This window comes from Candoia aspera, chromosome 8 (genome assembly GCF_035149785.1).
Source record: "Candoia aspera isolate rCanAsp1 chromosome 8, rCanAsp1.hap2, whole genome shotgun sequence".
Taxonomy (NCBI): domain Eukaryota; kingdom Metazoa; phylum Chordata; class Lepidosauria; order Squamata; family Boidae; genus Candoia; species Candoia aspera.
In genome coordinates this window covers 74,230,675-74,243,720 of record NC_086160.1, presented here as the reverse complement: position 1 = coordinate 74,243,720, position 13,046 = coordinate 74,230,675, and the positions used below count along the sequence as shown (strand labels likewise).

At 44.3% G+C, this 13,046-nt stretch overlaps 1 protein-coding gene across 3 annotated transcripts in view; it reads left to right on the top strand.

The window, feature by feature from the left end:
- Window positions 1–13,046, top strand: part of SLC4A11 (solute carrier family 4 member 11) — a 143,740-nt gene that overhangs the window by 45,806 nt on the left and 84,888 nt on the right. For 2 of the 3 annotated variants that reach the window (XM_063309600.1, XM_063309599.1), the window contains exon 3: window positions 3,479–3,631. In XM_063309600.1, the coding sequence (XP_063165670.1) occupies window positions 3,479–3,631 (153 nt within the window). Of the gene's footprint in view, window positions 1–3,478; window positions 3,632–13,046 lie in introns of those variants that run through there. The other variant, XM_063309601.1, reaches the window with a different exon arrangement.

The following is a 13,046-nucleotide window of genomic DNA, read 5'->3' as shown; positions in this document are numbered from 1 at the left end:
AAAATACTTTCATCTGGAAGTCGTCATCATCATCATCATCATCATCATCATCATCATCATCATCATCTCCTGGGATACCACAAGTTCCATTAACTAAAGAGGCATTGCGTGTGGCCCCTTGGCCAAGTGGGAAGCATTTAAATTCAGCCTTGCAGTAAAGGAACATCATTGATCAAAGCAGGTTCAGAATTTGGCTGGAAGACAACAAAACCGAACCACCAGTTTGTAAAGAAAGGTCTCTGTTCTTCCCATCCTTCCTTCCTACGGTGGAGTATGGAAGGATTCCAGTTCTCCAAAACCTAACTGCATCTCCCACTCCTGTCTGAAATTATTATGCCCACAGCTACGTTTCTAGCCAGAAGAAACCATGGCACCCAGCAGAATCCTCAAATGCCTGCTGGGCTCTTCCCGAAAGACACCAGACAAACCACAGAATCTCTGAGATCTGTTTCACAGGTTTGAATTAGAATGCAGTGAGATTTTTGAGTGGGGGTTAGAACTGAATCTCGTAATGACAGTCAAATCAGGCTGGAGCTCACACTTTCCAGAAAGGGGGGATGTCCTTGATCACAGTAGAGATCTTCCTCTTGTAATGCCCTGTAATGAAAAGCTATTTTATTGTAAATTTCCCTGCAGAGGTGGATGGTCACATTTGGAAATGGGCGAGGAGTTGGTGAAGATGTCCTTTGCTTCCAAGGGAGAGTGAGCAGATAGAGCTTGTGTAAATAGGGACCCAGGCTCTTCTTCTTCACTCCAACCCAGACTTGGTTTAATCGTGTTTGCTTGAATACAAGCCACAATGGCCTGATTTGGATATGGTGCTATAAACAACGGATTTAAAAAATGGTAGCTGAGTTCACACCTAGCCGAGAATGAGCTACGTTTCAGCTTAGCATGGCACATTTGTTTGCAGGCATGCTTCTTTTGCAAAGATGCCCTTGAGTTTTGGAGCGGGGGACAAAGTGGAGGCATTTTGCAGGAGCTCCTGAGGTTCTGGTGGAGCAAGAGAGCAGGATGCTCATGTCAGTGCTGCGTCAGGCTCCCTTACTCATCTGTCACTGAGCTGAATTGTTTTAGAAACCCTTGAGGGAATATGCTAAAATGAGATATTTATCACCCGCAACTTATCTCGGTAATTGTTCTTCTGCTGTTTTGGAGATGGGTGCTCATCAAATGGTTTAAACCATTCTTATTTTGGTTGCTTTTCTGCAGGGAAGCAACAATCTAAGCTGGCTGCTTAGGCAATTCTCAGTCCAAGTGAACGTGTTCTTAACCCCTTGAACCTGATACGTATCTTTGTGTACTCAGCTTCCACAGCCTGGCATCTTCCAGGTGTGTGAGACCATCTTCCTAGCCTGCTTGGGATGATTGGGGATGACAGGATTTGTGGTCCTGTGTACAACAACATCACCTTGCAGGCATGCTGCATGGGACTAGCATCAGATACTCTGTGCTTCAAGCCTCAGTTTTGTTCAGGGAAATGCTCCAGGTATTTCTTGGTGCCTGCTTCACCTGGCTTAATATTGGTAATATATATTCTTCTTAATTAAAATAACATTAAAGGGAAAGCCAGCAAGCTGCTGCAAAGCACTTTATGAGCAACTAGCGTTATTTTTAATTGCAAGAATGCTTTTGGGCCCAGTAAAGGTCTGATAGGTCTTTGTAGAAAATAGAATGCTTTTTTTTGGATATGCGCCCACCTATCCAAAGAAAAAGACAAAACAACCCATCTCAGGGGAGGGATGGCAATTTCCCATTTGCCTTCTGGGAAATTAGTGCTTTGTGCTGGCCACAGCCACCCTGGCTAGCAGCTGAGATTTCCAGAGAGGTGCTCTATTTGCTGTTTTTGAATTGAATCTGAAGTGAGTCATGGAACTGTAGAGTTGGAAGGGGTCACAAGGATCATGTAGTCCAGCTTTTGCACTGTGGGGGAAAACCAGTGGTGAGCGGTGGCTGTCCAGCCTCTTCTTGAAAGCCTCCAGAGATGGAGGACCCACAGCCTCCATAAGTAGACCCATCCACTGTTTTATGCAACTTAACATCAGGAAGCTTTTTCTTATATTTAAGCAAAACCTAGGTAGCTACCACTTATACTTGCTCTAGTTTCTGTGACCATGGAAAAGAGTTCTTGACCATCCTCCACGTAGCTGCCCTTTATGTACCAGAAGACTATCCTGTCTTACCTCTGTGGTCTTTCCACCCGATTGAACATCCACAGTTCCTTTAGTCTGGCCTAATAAGGCACGTTGTCAGGTCCCCATATCATCTCTGTCTCCTCCTCTGAACACTCTCCAATTGACAGTATAGCCTTCTGGAAACGTGACGTGGACAGGACTCCGGATGTTGTCTCACCAGTGCCAAGTAGAAAGGAATAATGGCTTCAGGTGTCTTCGATATGATGCTTCATCTGATGCAGCCTTCTAGAAGCTGTCTCACACCGCTGACTCATGTTTAGCTTGGCAAGGCCATGGTCCTTCTCAGGTACAGGGTTTTCAAGGCGTGAGTCCCCATCTTATATGTATTTCCTATGTTTTTTATCCCTATGTTCCTCTCTGTTAAAGGACATCTTGTTCATCTTAGCCCAGCCTCCTGCAATCTCATTCTGTCATTCTGGGTGTGGGCCAGATCTCCCAATTTTGTGTCATCCACAGATTTGGTAAGCAGCCTATCAGTCCCATCACTAATAAAAATGTTGATTAATCTTGGCCCCAGCACTGATCCCTGTGCTGTGCAGCCAAAAAAACAGATTGTATAAGGGAGAAATTGAGAGTCCTGAATTGGTCTTCTCCATCTGTCGCGACCTCTGACTGGGCTATGTTAGCTGGAGCATTTGGAGAATAGAAGCCCCCCAAATCTTGGGGAGACCTGTTCGCCTAGCTCCTTTGTTACTCATTTACTTTATTTACTGCAGTTTATAAGCTGCCCTGACGAAGAGTCTCCAAGTGGTTTATAAAAGAATCCACACTTAGAATAAAATCAGGAGTCAACGAACAACGGCTGCTTTTGATGACATGAAAGTTACACCTTTCTCTGGCCTTTGCTCAGAACCAGAATTTTTTTTAAAAAAAACCACCCTTATTAAAAAGTCGAGTTTCTTGGCTGTTTTTTTTGTTTGTTTGTTTCTAGATTTCTTGACTTCATGAATAATTTTCAGAACATGCATTTTTGTGGGGTTTCAGTTCCTGAAACCATGTATCATGGGACTGTTTTGTGAAACAAGATGACACGCACCAGCCCTGAATCAATGTGTTTTTGGGACCCTAATGCTTCTCCACTTCCCCTTTCCCTTTCCATGAGTTAGACATTTCTTGGCCTTGCTCAGAGAATATTTTGAAGACTCTCTTGTGGAAGAGCATCACCTGCATAGAATAAAAATGCCGTTTTGTTCTGCCGGTAGCAGGATCCCGTTAAGGCTTGGCTTTGGTTGCGTGAGAAGTGTGGCAGGAAATGTGCAATGACAGATATTCTCATCTGGCAGGTTACCTTAAATGCGATACGGACGATGGCTGTGAGAGCAAAGAAGAAGGCGGCGGAGAAGAACTCTTTGACACCGTCAATTCCTCAATTGTGTCAGGGGACAGCATCAGATTCTTCGTGAACGTCAACTTGGATATACAGCAGAATGTTACAGGTAAGGATGCTCCCCCACAGAGTCTTACCTGGTTGCTCTGTGGTTTTGACTGATTCTCCCAGCGGGTGGGTGCAGTTTCCGTACTGAATTAGCCAAACTGTGCTCTGAGGCAGACCAAGCCACGGTTTGCCTCGCAGTGCTCGACTGAGTGTCACTACTGACGGGGCTCACGCAACGCGCTAAGTCAACGCCAGGCAGATCTGTAACCGGCCTAGGGTCCTTTGACTAGATTTATTTATTTATTTGTCTGTCGCATTTTTATCACCGCCTGTCTCCCCCACATGGGGGACCCTGGGCGGTTCACAGTAAAAACAATTTAAAATTCAGTAAAATTATAAATAATACCAATATTTCAATAAATATAAAACACAATAAAATCCAAATAAGGGCAGATCAAATTCAGCCCGTAAGGGATAAGGCTGGTCCCTGCAGGGCTAGGGAACTAACCAGCCCCAGGAATGGGTCTTCCTCTCCCCACTCCAGGCATGGTGACAAAACCAGGTCTTCAGCCATTTCCTGAAGTCCAGAAGACAGGAGGCCAACCTCACTTCTGGGGGAAGGATGTTCCAGAGGGTGGGAGCTGCTGCAGAGAAGGCCCGCCTCCTGGACCCTGCCAGATGGAATTCTCTTGCAGATGGGGTCCGCAGCATGCCCTCTCTGCGTGAGTGGGTGGGACTGGTTGATGTGACGGGGATGAGACGGTCCCTTACGTAATCTGGACCCATGCCATGTAGGGCTTTAAAGGTGATAACCAACATCTTGAATTGGGCCCTAGATGGCATCTAGATAAGGGTAAACAAAGACAGACATTAATAACTAATTAATAACTCTCATTATACTGTAGGTGTCTGACTTCTTGGCAGCTGCCTAAAACCCAGAGTGATTCCTTCACAGTATGATTCTGACAGGGTTGTCTTTGGTGAGATTTATTGCAGAGAGTGGGAGTGAGTGGCAAAAATTCCAGCAGATTTCCCATGTAGAACCAATTTGTACTTGAGGGTGGAGACTTTCTGGTTTCCTTTCTAACAGCCTTCTTAGGATCCGGAAAGGAGGAAGTTGCAGAATCTTTTATCAGTCTGGGAATTGACTCTTAAGGTAGGATTGCATGTGAAGGTAGTTGTGATTATCTTGGATCACTGTCTTTGATTTCATGGTTGTGTGCACTTAATTGTGCAATTCAAGCAGGCCCAGGGAAATCTAAATAATAATAATAATAATAATAATAATAGGACTCGATAGGTGGACAAAAATGCCAAATTCAGTCTAAATTGAAGTGGGCTGACTGTGCGATCAACCATACTAATATATTAAATTATGGAATAAACTTATCTCTTTTGCCCACTGATCCTTTTCATGGTGAGCTTTTGCAGTTGTTTAGAAGTGAGTAAATAAGATTTATACCAGGATAAGGTGATCACCTAAATCAGAGAGCAAAGCACAAGCTCTACAAAGCCACAAAAATCACTCAGGATCATCTGGGTGCTATATGTTGTTGTTTTTTTTCCATATCTGTTGAAATAAGAACATAGCTTTCTCACACCCGTGGGCTTCAAAACCAGTTGGGCCACTGTTGACTGCTCCCTCCCTCTCTCCTCCACATTGTTGTCAAGTTCGCAGCCTACACACGTGGTTTGGGTTTGTGTTGGCTGGCACAGCACTCATGTTTCTAGTGCCAAACCAGGCTTAATTTCTCATGTAAATGCTTTTGCCCTGCCCACATACACTCACAGACATATGCCGTTGTATGCAAGAGCTTATTCTGAAGACATCGAGGGAAGCTTTTGGGTTCCTTGTACAAGCCCAGTGGTTATGATTCCTACAAGCATTTATACCTGTAGCGATGGTGGGGAAGTAGTTTGTCTCTGTCGTCTTTGTGGACATTTATTGACCTTCCAGCCTAGCCTACAAGCTTGGAATTTCTGGTGGTCTCTTACCCAAATACTAACTGGGTACAACCTGGCTAAGCTTCCTGAGAACCACCAAGGTTGACCGTGTGCTGCCACCTAGCTGGGCAAACGTTAGCAAAACTGCAGTTTTCTTGCAAGTTTGCATCCCAGTCCTCATCCAGCCATTTCTCATTGCAATGTTTGGACATCAAGAGGAGTATCTAGATTTCCCTGTGTGGCTTACAGGCCCTGCAAAGTGGACCCTGGCTCTTCTCGTACATTCCCAACGCGGGTGGAATTTGCCTTCCCCCTTCAGGAGGAAATGTAGGTTGACAATGATGTAAGATGAATGCGGGGAAAGGGGAAAGGGAGAAGGAAGGGGCTGGAGTGCAAGGGTTAGCACAGCAGTAACTAAATTTAGCACATTATAATTTGGAAACGGGGTTGGGGGTGGAGAAATGGATGTATGCTGGCTGCTTATTGTGAAGTTGCGGCTTCATTCGTATGCAGGTCCTGCTTTTTTGTTTATGGATTGACTTTGCCTCGATGAATGCCATTGTTTAGTTTTGAAGAAAACACCCATGGAAAGAATAGAGGCTGGACCTACCTTGCCCCGAGCACATTCTCTGGTACCTTACAGTCATTTCCCCTGTTGCTTTTAGAAGTTGCAAGCTGGGCTCCAGTGCGCCTTTAAAATCTGCAGAAAACCATAAATAGGAAGCGTGCGTGTGAAGACAAGGGTGCCTTTTATGGAAGATGGCAGAGGTCTGAAAGTGGGTTTGGGAAAGGAGCATCTTTCTACTGAATTAGACGACCCCTTAGCTGAGTATTTCTTGAAAAAGACTGGGCAGCACTTCAGAAACAAGTTGGAAAAGGTGCTTTGTAATGCACAGAATGTCCCACCCAACTGCAGCTCTTTAAAGCAGCTGCATCTCTTTCCAGAATCATGCGGTTGCTCTCTAGTTCGGAATCGGAACCAAAACCTTGCACAGCCAGGATGCAAAATCATTTGAGGCACTGGAGACTTTTATATCTGCAATATATTTTCCCAGGATGGATGCACCCCAATATCATCTGGCACTGTATATCCTCCCTTTTGTGACAGCTGCTAACAGTCATTGTTGCTGCATGAACTGATGATTGTATTTAATGTGATTTATAAAAAAATCCTCGGAGACTATTCAGTCCACAGAAATTAGCATAGAATTATGGCATCAGAGCTGCATGTGAATTCTCCAGAGCTTTAAATGTGATTCTCCCTTGAACCCGTATCTGTCATAATCCTGCCCATTTTTAAAGGGCAGCCCCTGGTCCCTTATTCAAAAGTCACATACACTGCCAGGTCGCACATCTGTTCTCTGAATCAGTAGGGCAGCCAAGGACCCTAGTGAGCTGTCGGAACTTCCCTTGGTGTCGCTTTCCATCTCTTCCCCCTCTGTTTTTATTTTAGCAGTTGAAGCATCTTTCAGCTTAAAAAATGGGAAGCCAGAGCTAGAAATTCTGTAGAGTCAAATGTCACCCCAGCTCCAAGACCGCCACTGGCCATCTGTTGACATAAGTTCAAAATTCCAAAGTGTTCGCCGCCCAAAAATGTTGAGAATTCTTGCTCTGGCCTGGGGAATGCCTTACGCTTCAGTTGCCTTTTAGCATCTCTGAAAATTGGAACCATGGAATTTGCAAGTTGTTAGGAAAGCATCCTGTTGCTTTGTGTTTAACCCTCATGGCTTGGTTGAAAGGACCTTTAAGGTCATCCTCTTCTCCATAAATGATGAGACTTGAAGAGCTGCAGAGGAGGGAATCCGGTCCCTGTGATAGGTCCAAAAACTCATTAGAAGGGCATTTTTCAAATGTTACCCTTTATCACTATGCACCTCACTTTTTATTCCATCCCACAGCTTCTGGTGAGAGAATATTTGCATGGAATGTTTTGCCTGGAGGCTAGCAGGTTGCCCAGCTCAGTTTAGATAACCACATGTTAATATGCAAAAACGAAAAATAAAAATACCCCCATCCTGCATAGACAGAAGGTGACTCACACTGTTTCTGGGAGCCTGTTCTGGTCTGAATGTGGCCAAGGGTTAGCAGGCCCTAGTGATAAAATCACACACTTGGTTTTTAAGGGTATCCGTTCCCCAAATGGGGATGTGTGGTAGTAAATCAGATAAATATTACTGTTAGAGGGTGGCTGCAGCGTGATAGATGGAATGAGAAATTCATCTCTGAAACGTCAGAACATTGAATAAATTTGCAGCAAGAAGGAAGGGTGTCTGCAGGACCAAAGCCTTTTGTGCAAAGGAGGAAAACAGCATTGTGTCATCACCGTGCAAGCTCCACCCCTTTTGTGCAGACCTGCAACTTTGCCACGCCCATACAGAAGGGCCACAATTTTCGTTGCATGGTTGCAATGCTGCTTCTGTCATTTGAAATGCTGCCTTTCCGCCTGGAAGGAGAGCAGGAGGAGCAAACCATTTCCACCTCCATCTGGGATTTGATTCTTCCGTCCCTGATTTGGTGCCTGGACTCACTCAGGTTTCATGATGCAATGTTGTACTTGGGTTCCCTCCTCATGCCAGACCGTGTTTTCTTTTAACCCTGTTTTGTTGAGCAAGCCACAGTGCCCTGGTTCACATGCAATGCTAAGCCATGAACTGTGACGTACAAACCATACCTCCCAGCAGAACCAGGAAAACCATCTTGTGGCTGAAAAATCACATCTGTTTGTGCAACATACCTGGCCAATCAAATCTGGAATAAGAAAGATTTGGCTACGGGTGAGGGAAGGTGGTTATTTTTTATTTTATTTTATTTTTATTTTATTTTATTTTATTTTATTTTATTTTATTTTATTTTATTTTATTTTATTTTATTTTATTTTATTTTATTTTATTTTATTTTATTATGGAATTTATACAGCTGCTCAAGTCAAACTGCAATTCTGTGTGGCATACAGTCAAGTAAAGAAGCAAGTCTCTGCCAGATGCGCAGGATGCTTGAAAACTAAGCATCTCTTAAGAGAAACCATCGCCCGGTTGGTCTCACCAATCGGCGCTTAATTATTTAAAGAATCTGTAGAATTTTCTCTGTTGCTGCTTGCCAGGGTAATCCCTGGCAGTTTCCGCACCAGTACAGGTAGTCCTTCACTTACAACCGTTCATTTAGCGACCATTAAAAAAAGTGACTTATGACCAGTCCTTGCACTTACGACCATCGCAGTGTCCATGTGGTCACGTGATCAAAATTCAGGCGCTTGGTAACTGGCATGTATTCGACAGTTGCAGTGTCCCAAGGTCACACGATTGCCGTTTGTGACCTTCCCAGCTGGCTTCCGACAAGCAAAGTCAAAGGGGGAAGCTGGATTTGCTTAACGACCACGTGATTCACTTAACTACAGCAGTGATTCGCTTAACAACTGCAGCAAAAATGGTTGTAAAATCAGGTGTGACTCAACTGCCTCGCTTAGCGACAGAAGTTCTGGTGCAGTTGTGGTCATAAGTTGAGGACTATCTGTAACCAAAACCACCAGCCCTGCATAAAATCAGTGAAAACAAGAAACTCGATCAGATACTAATGCCCAACGGCACCTTGAGGTGATCACGCATCAAACACTCTGTGAAATAACCCCGTTTTTACAGCTTTCCTGAAGACAGTCAGGGTGGTGGGCCGCTGAATCTCTGAGGGGAGGTGATTCCAAAGTAAAGGTGTTACCACAGAGAAATGCTGCCCCACCCCACCCCACCTTTTGCATGGTATTGGTGGTGAGGACCTTGAGTTGGGCCAGTTTTACAAGGAGAAGATGGTCCTCAAGACCTGTAGGAGTCAAATCATGTAGGTCTTTCAACCACAGCAATGGCTGATCAAGAAAGCAAGATTCACATAGAATTCCATTAATTGGTTTAAAGTCAGGGAAAAAAAGGGGTTAGGATACAGAATTTGGGAAACTGGATGAACAAAATTCAGTCCACTACTGAATTCATTGAGGTGTTTTTTCTTCTTTTTTCCCTGATTGCTTAACTGAAGCACTGACAGCTGTTTTACCAGATCAGCCTGTAACATCCATCTGTGCTTCATTTCTCATGGCTTGAGAACAGCTATATAGGTTAAAACTAGCACTTTGAATTATACCTGGAAACCAATCAGAAGCCAGGGCTGTTCCCACTAGGTAACCAGTGGGCTGCCACATTTTGGACCAACTGCAGGTTCTGAGCAGTCTTCAGAGGCAGCCCCATGCAAAGCATGTTGCAGTAGTCTAACTTCAGGTACTTGAGGGAATGAGTCTTCAATGCCAAGGCTTCCTGCTTCAGATAGGACTGCAACTGATACGCTAGCCAATAGGCATGCAAAATGTCTGTCTAGCGTTTATTTTTCTTGTCTGTCTCCAATACCTAGAACAGGGTTTCTCAACCAGGGTTCTGTGGCACCCTCGGGTTCCATGAGAGGTCACCAGGGGTTTCCTGGGAGATCACGATTTATTTAAAAATTATTTCAAAGTCAGGCAACTTCCCATTAAAGAGGTAAGTTTTATTCTTTATTTTCAGTTTAAGAACACGGTTAATGCATCTATACAGGCCTACCCATGAAATGAATATCATAATTTTGTAACTTCTGGCCTATATTTGAGCCTGCAGGGGTCCCCTGAGGCCTGAAAAATATTTCAAGGGTTTCTCCAGGGTCAAAAGATTGAGAAAGGCTGACATAGAATATGGCAAACTTATGATTGGTTTGCTATTAACTTGCTTATTGATTTATTATCTGCCATCAGGTCAGTATTGACTCTTAGCCAACATAGACCTTCCTTAGGAGGATCTGTCCCGAACCTGGTCTTTCAGGTCTTCAAGGGTGCCCCCATCGCAGCTGTAACTGAGTCAGTTCCCTTTGTTGCTGATCATCCTCTTTTCTCATTCCTTCCACCTTTCCCAGCATCAGAGCCTTCTCCAGGGAGCTGGGTCTTCACATGCGGTGTCCAAAGTAGGATAATTGTGGGGGGAGATGGGCAGTGATAAAAATTCAAGAAAGCAAGAAAGCAAGCCTGGTCATTTGTATCTTGAGAAAGAACTCAATGCTATTGTTCAAATTATGAAATACCAGCCAACCTAGCAGAACTGGAGCGAAGGGATGTAAATATGAAAAGCCACTTCAAAGTGGCCTCTTAGCTTTTAGAGGTGATAAGCAGTCAGGCTGATGAAGGGTCCTCCAAGGGGTGTGTGGTTTAATTGTTGTGTTCTGCTTAATGGATGCTTTAAATTGGCTAATGGCTAGAGAAGTGATACTTATCTAGGCTGAGAGATATGGAAAATAAAGAGAGCACAGCTCTTTCATGATCCATTTTAAGGGCAAGTATTTTTAAGCACAGAGATGGATGGATAACTGTGTTAGGTTCTTTCCTTGGAATTTTTTGTCCTCACATCTTCCGAACCCAAACCTGCGTGTACTGCTGTAAATATGGCAATGCATCAGTGTAAACAGCACCAAATTGCCAGCCGCCTCCTCAGCCAAGTTAGGTCATGTTTGCTGAAACTTAAGACAACTTTTCTTAAACTGGGTGCCTGAGTCATTTAATTCCTGTGATTCCTATGATTGCCAGCCAGGATGGCCTAAGATAAACTCAAACCTTTCAGAAATACCGGCTTGAGTAAGTCTTCCTCAAGGCATTCCTAAGTTTAAGACCACTTCTCAAGCTGTTCCTAAAGATGAATTTAGAACCATAGAATATCAGGGTTGGAAGGTATCTTGGACAACATCTCGTCCAACCTCCTGCCAGTGGAGAAGTTCGCTGGTGCAGCACCCCAGATAAATGGCTTTGTATAAACATAGCAAAAAAGAGGCTACCACCTCTTACGGCAGTCTGTTCCACGATTTGTAGAGCTCGTACACCTTTAGGAGATTCTTCCGGATGTCCATCAAAAATCTACTTCCTTGTAATATAGGCCCTGTTTTTTGTCTTGTGGAACAGCCCCGAACAACTCTGCCTCATCTTCCATATGCCAGCCCTTCAGATACTTGAAGACAACTATCATGTCTGCTGGCTGTCTTCTCTTCTTGTCATCCCCATGAGGTAGGCCAGATCAGGAAACTGGTTCCACAGGAAGACTAGAGCTATATTTTATTGAGAGAGGCTCTAGTAACAGAATCTTGCAAGTCTGCGTGTGTTCCCTTCCCTCCCTCCAGGAGGGAAAGATTCTAGGGAGTCTTTTTAATGGCGTCTGGATGGCTTCTCCAAGGTCATCTCCCTATACTTCCGCAAGCTCACCATCCCTTATAAGTGGTAATATTTGAGGAACTCCAAAAAACATTTTCTTCCATTCAAGATGGTTTTCTAAAGCCAAGCAAACCTCAGTCCATCCGTTGCTGGTGCAGCTCTCCCCACATGGAATGATAAAGGATTATGAGTTGAGCCTTGAATCATGGATGTGTTCAGATGTATGTGAAAGAACAGTGCCTGGCTTTGCTCAGGCTGAATCCGCTTTTGAGAAGTATAAGGACCATCCTTTTCATCCCACCAATTTGGAATCCAAAGGGAAGGGAACATTAGGTTGAATATCCCTGTACTAAGGAGTGTTTTTCCATTTGCAAGCGCTCCCATTGTTGCTTGGAAGGCCGACTGACTTGCTCACTTGTAGTCAGTAACTTACAGCTAACTTAAGAAGTTAGGCCCTTTTAGCCACTATTTTTCAGAAGTGCATGTTGAATTCCTGTAGCTGCCTAAGAAATCAAATTGGTTCTCTTTTTTGGTAGTTGGCATTATAGTCATGGTTGTGTTGCAACTTGGTCAAGCCACTAGTGAAATGTGTTAGAATTAGGACATCCTGTCTGGCATTGGGAACACCCGGTGGGAAACACCCTTTGATTGAATTTCAGTACATCTGTGGCAGGACCAAGAATGCTAAAGAGGGACTTCAGGACACGGACCGTCCTGATTACGCTGAGCAGATGCTTCTCTTCTTTAACTCCATCACAACATTCCCAAAAAGACAGCCTCCAGATGTGTTGAATCTTGCCTCCTTTTGGCCTTGCTGGCTGGGAATGATGGGAGTTGAAGCCAAGGCTGCTTTGCTGCACAACTGATAAAAACTGTATGTTTCGCAGTGTACCTTGGCAATGACTGATATTTGTTCCTGTTCAAAATGTTGAGGTTCATTGGCTATAGATCCAGAGCAGAGTAAAGCCCATGGAAATGAACATCTGATGGTTCCATAAACCCAAGAATGTCTGACAGAAATGCAGAAGTATGCCTGGATTTGGGATTGGTCTTCTATAAGTGACTCATTACATCTCCACTGCCTGCTCTAGGGTGTTCTGGTTACTACATCTAGCGTAGGAGATGTTGTGTGCTAGGCTGAAGATCTAGGGCAGCCTCCACCAACCAGTGCTCTCCCAGAACTCCTAGCTGGAGAACAAGGGGAAAGGCTGTGAGATGCTGGCTGGGGATGATGGAAATTGTGACCTAACGGTTCTAGAGGACACCTGGCTGTGGAAGGCTGGTCCTTCTTAGGTTCCCTTCAGTGCGTGTGGGTGTGGATTCTAAAGCAAAG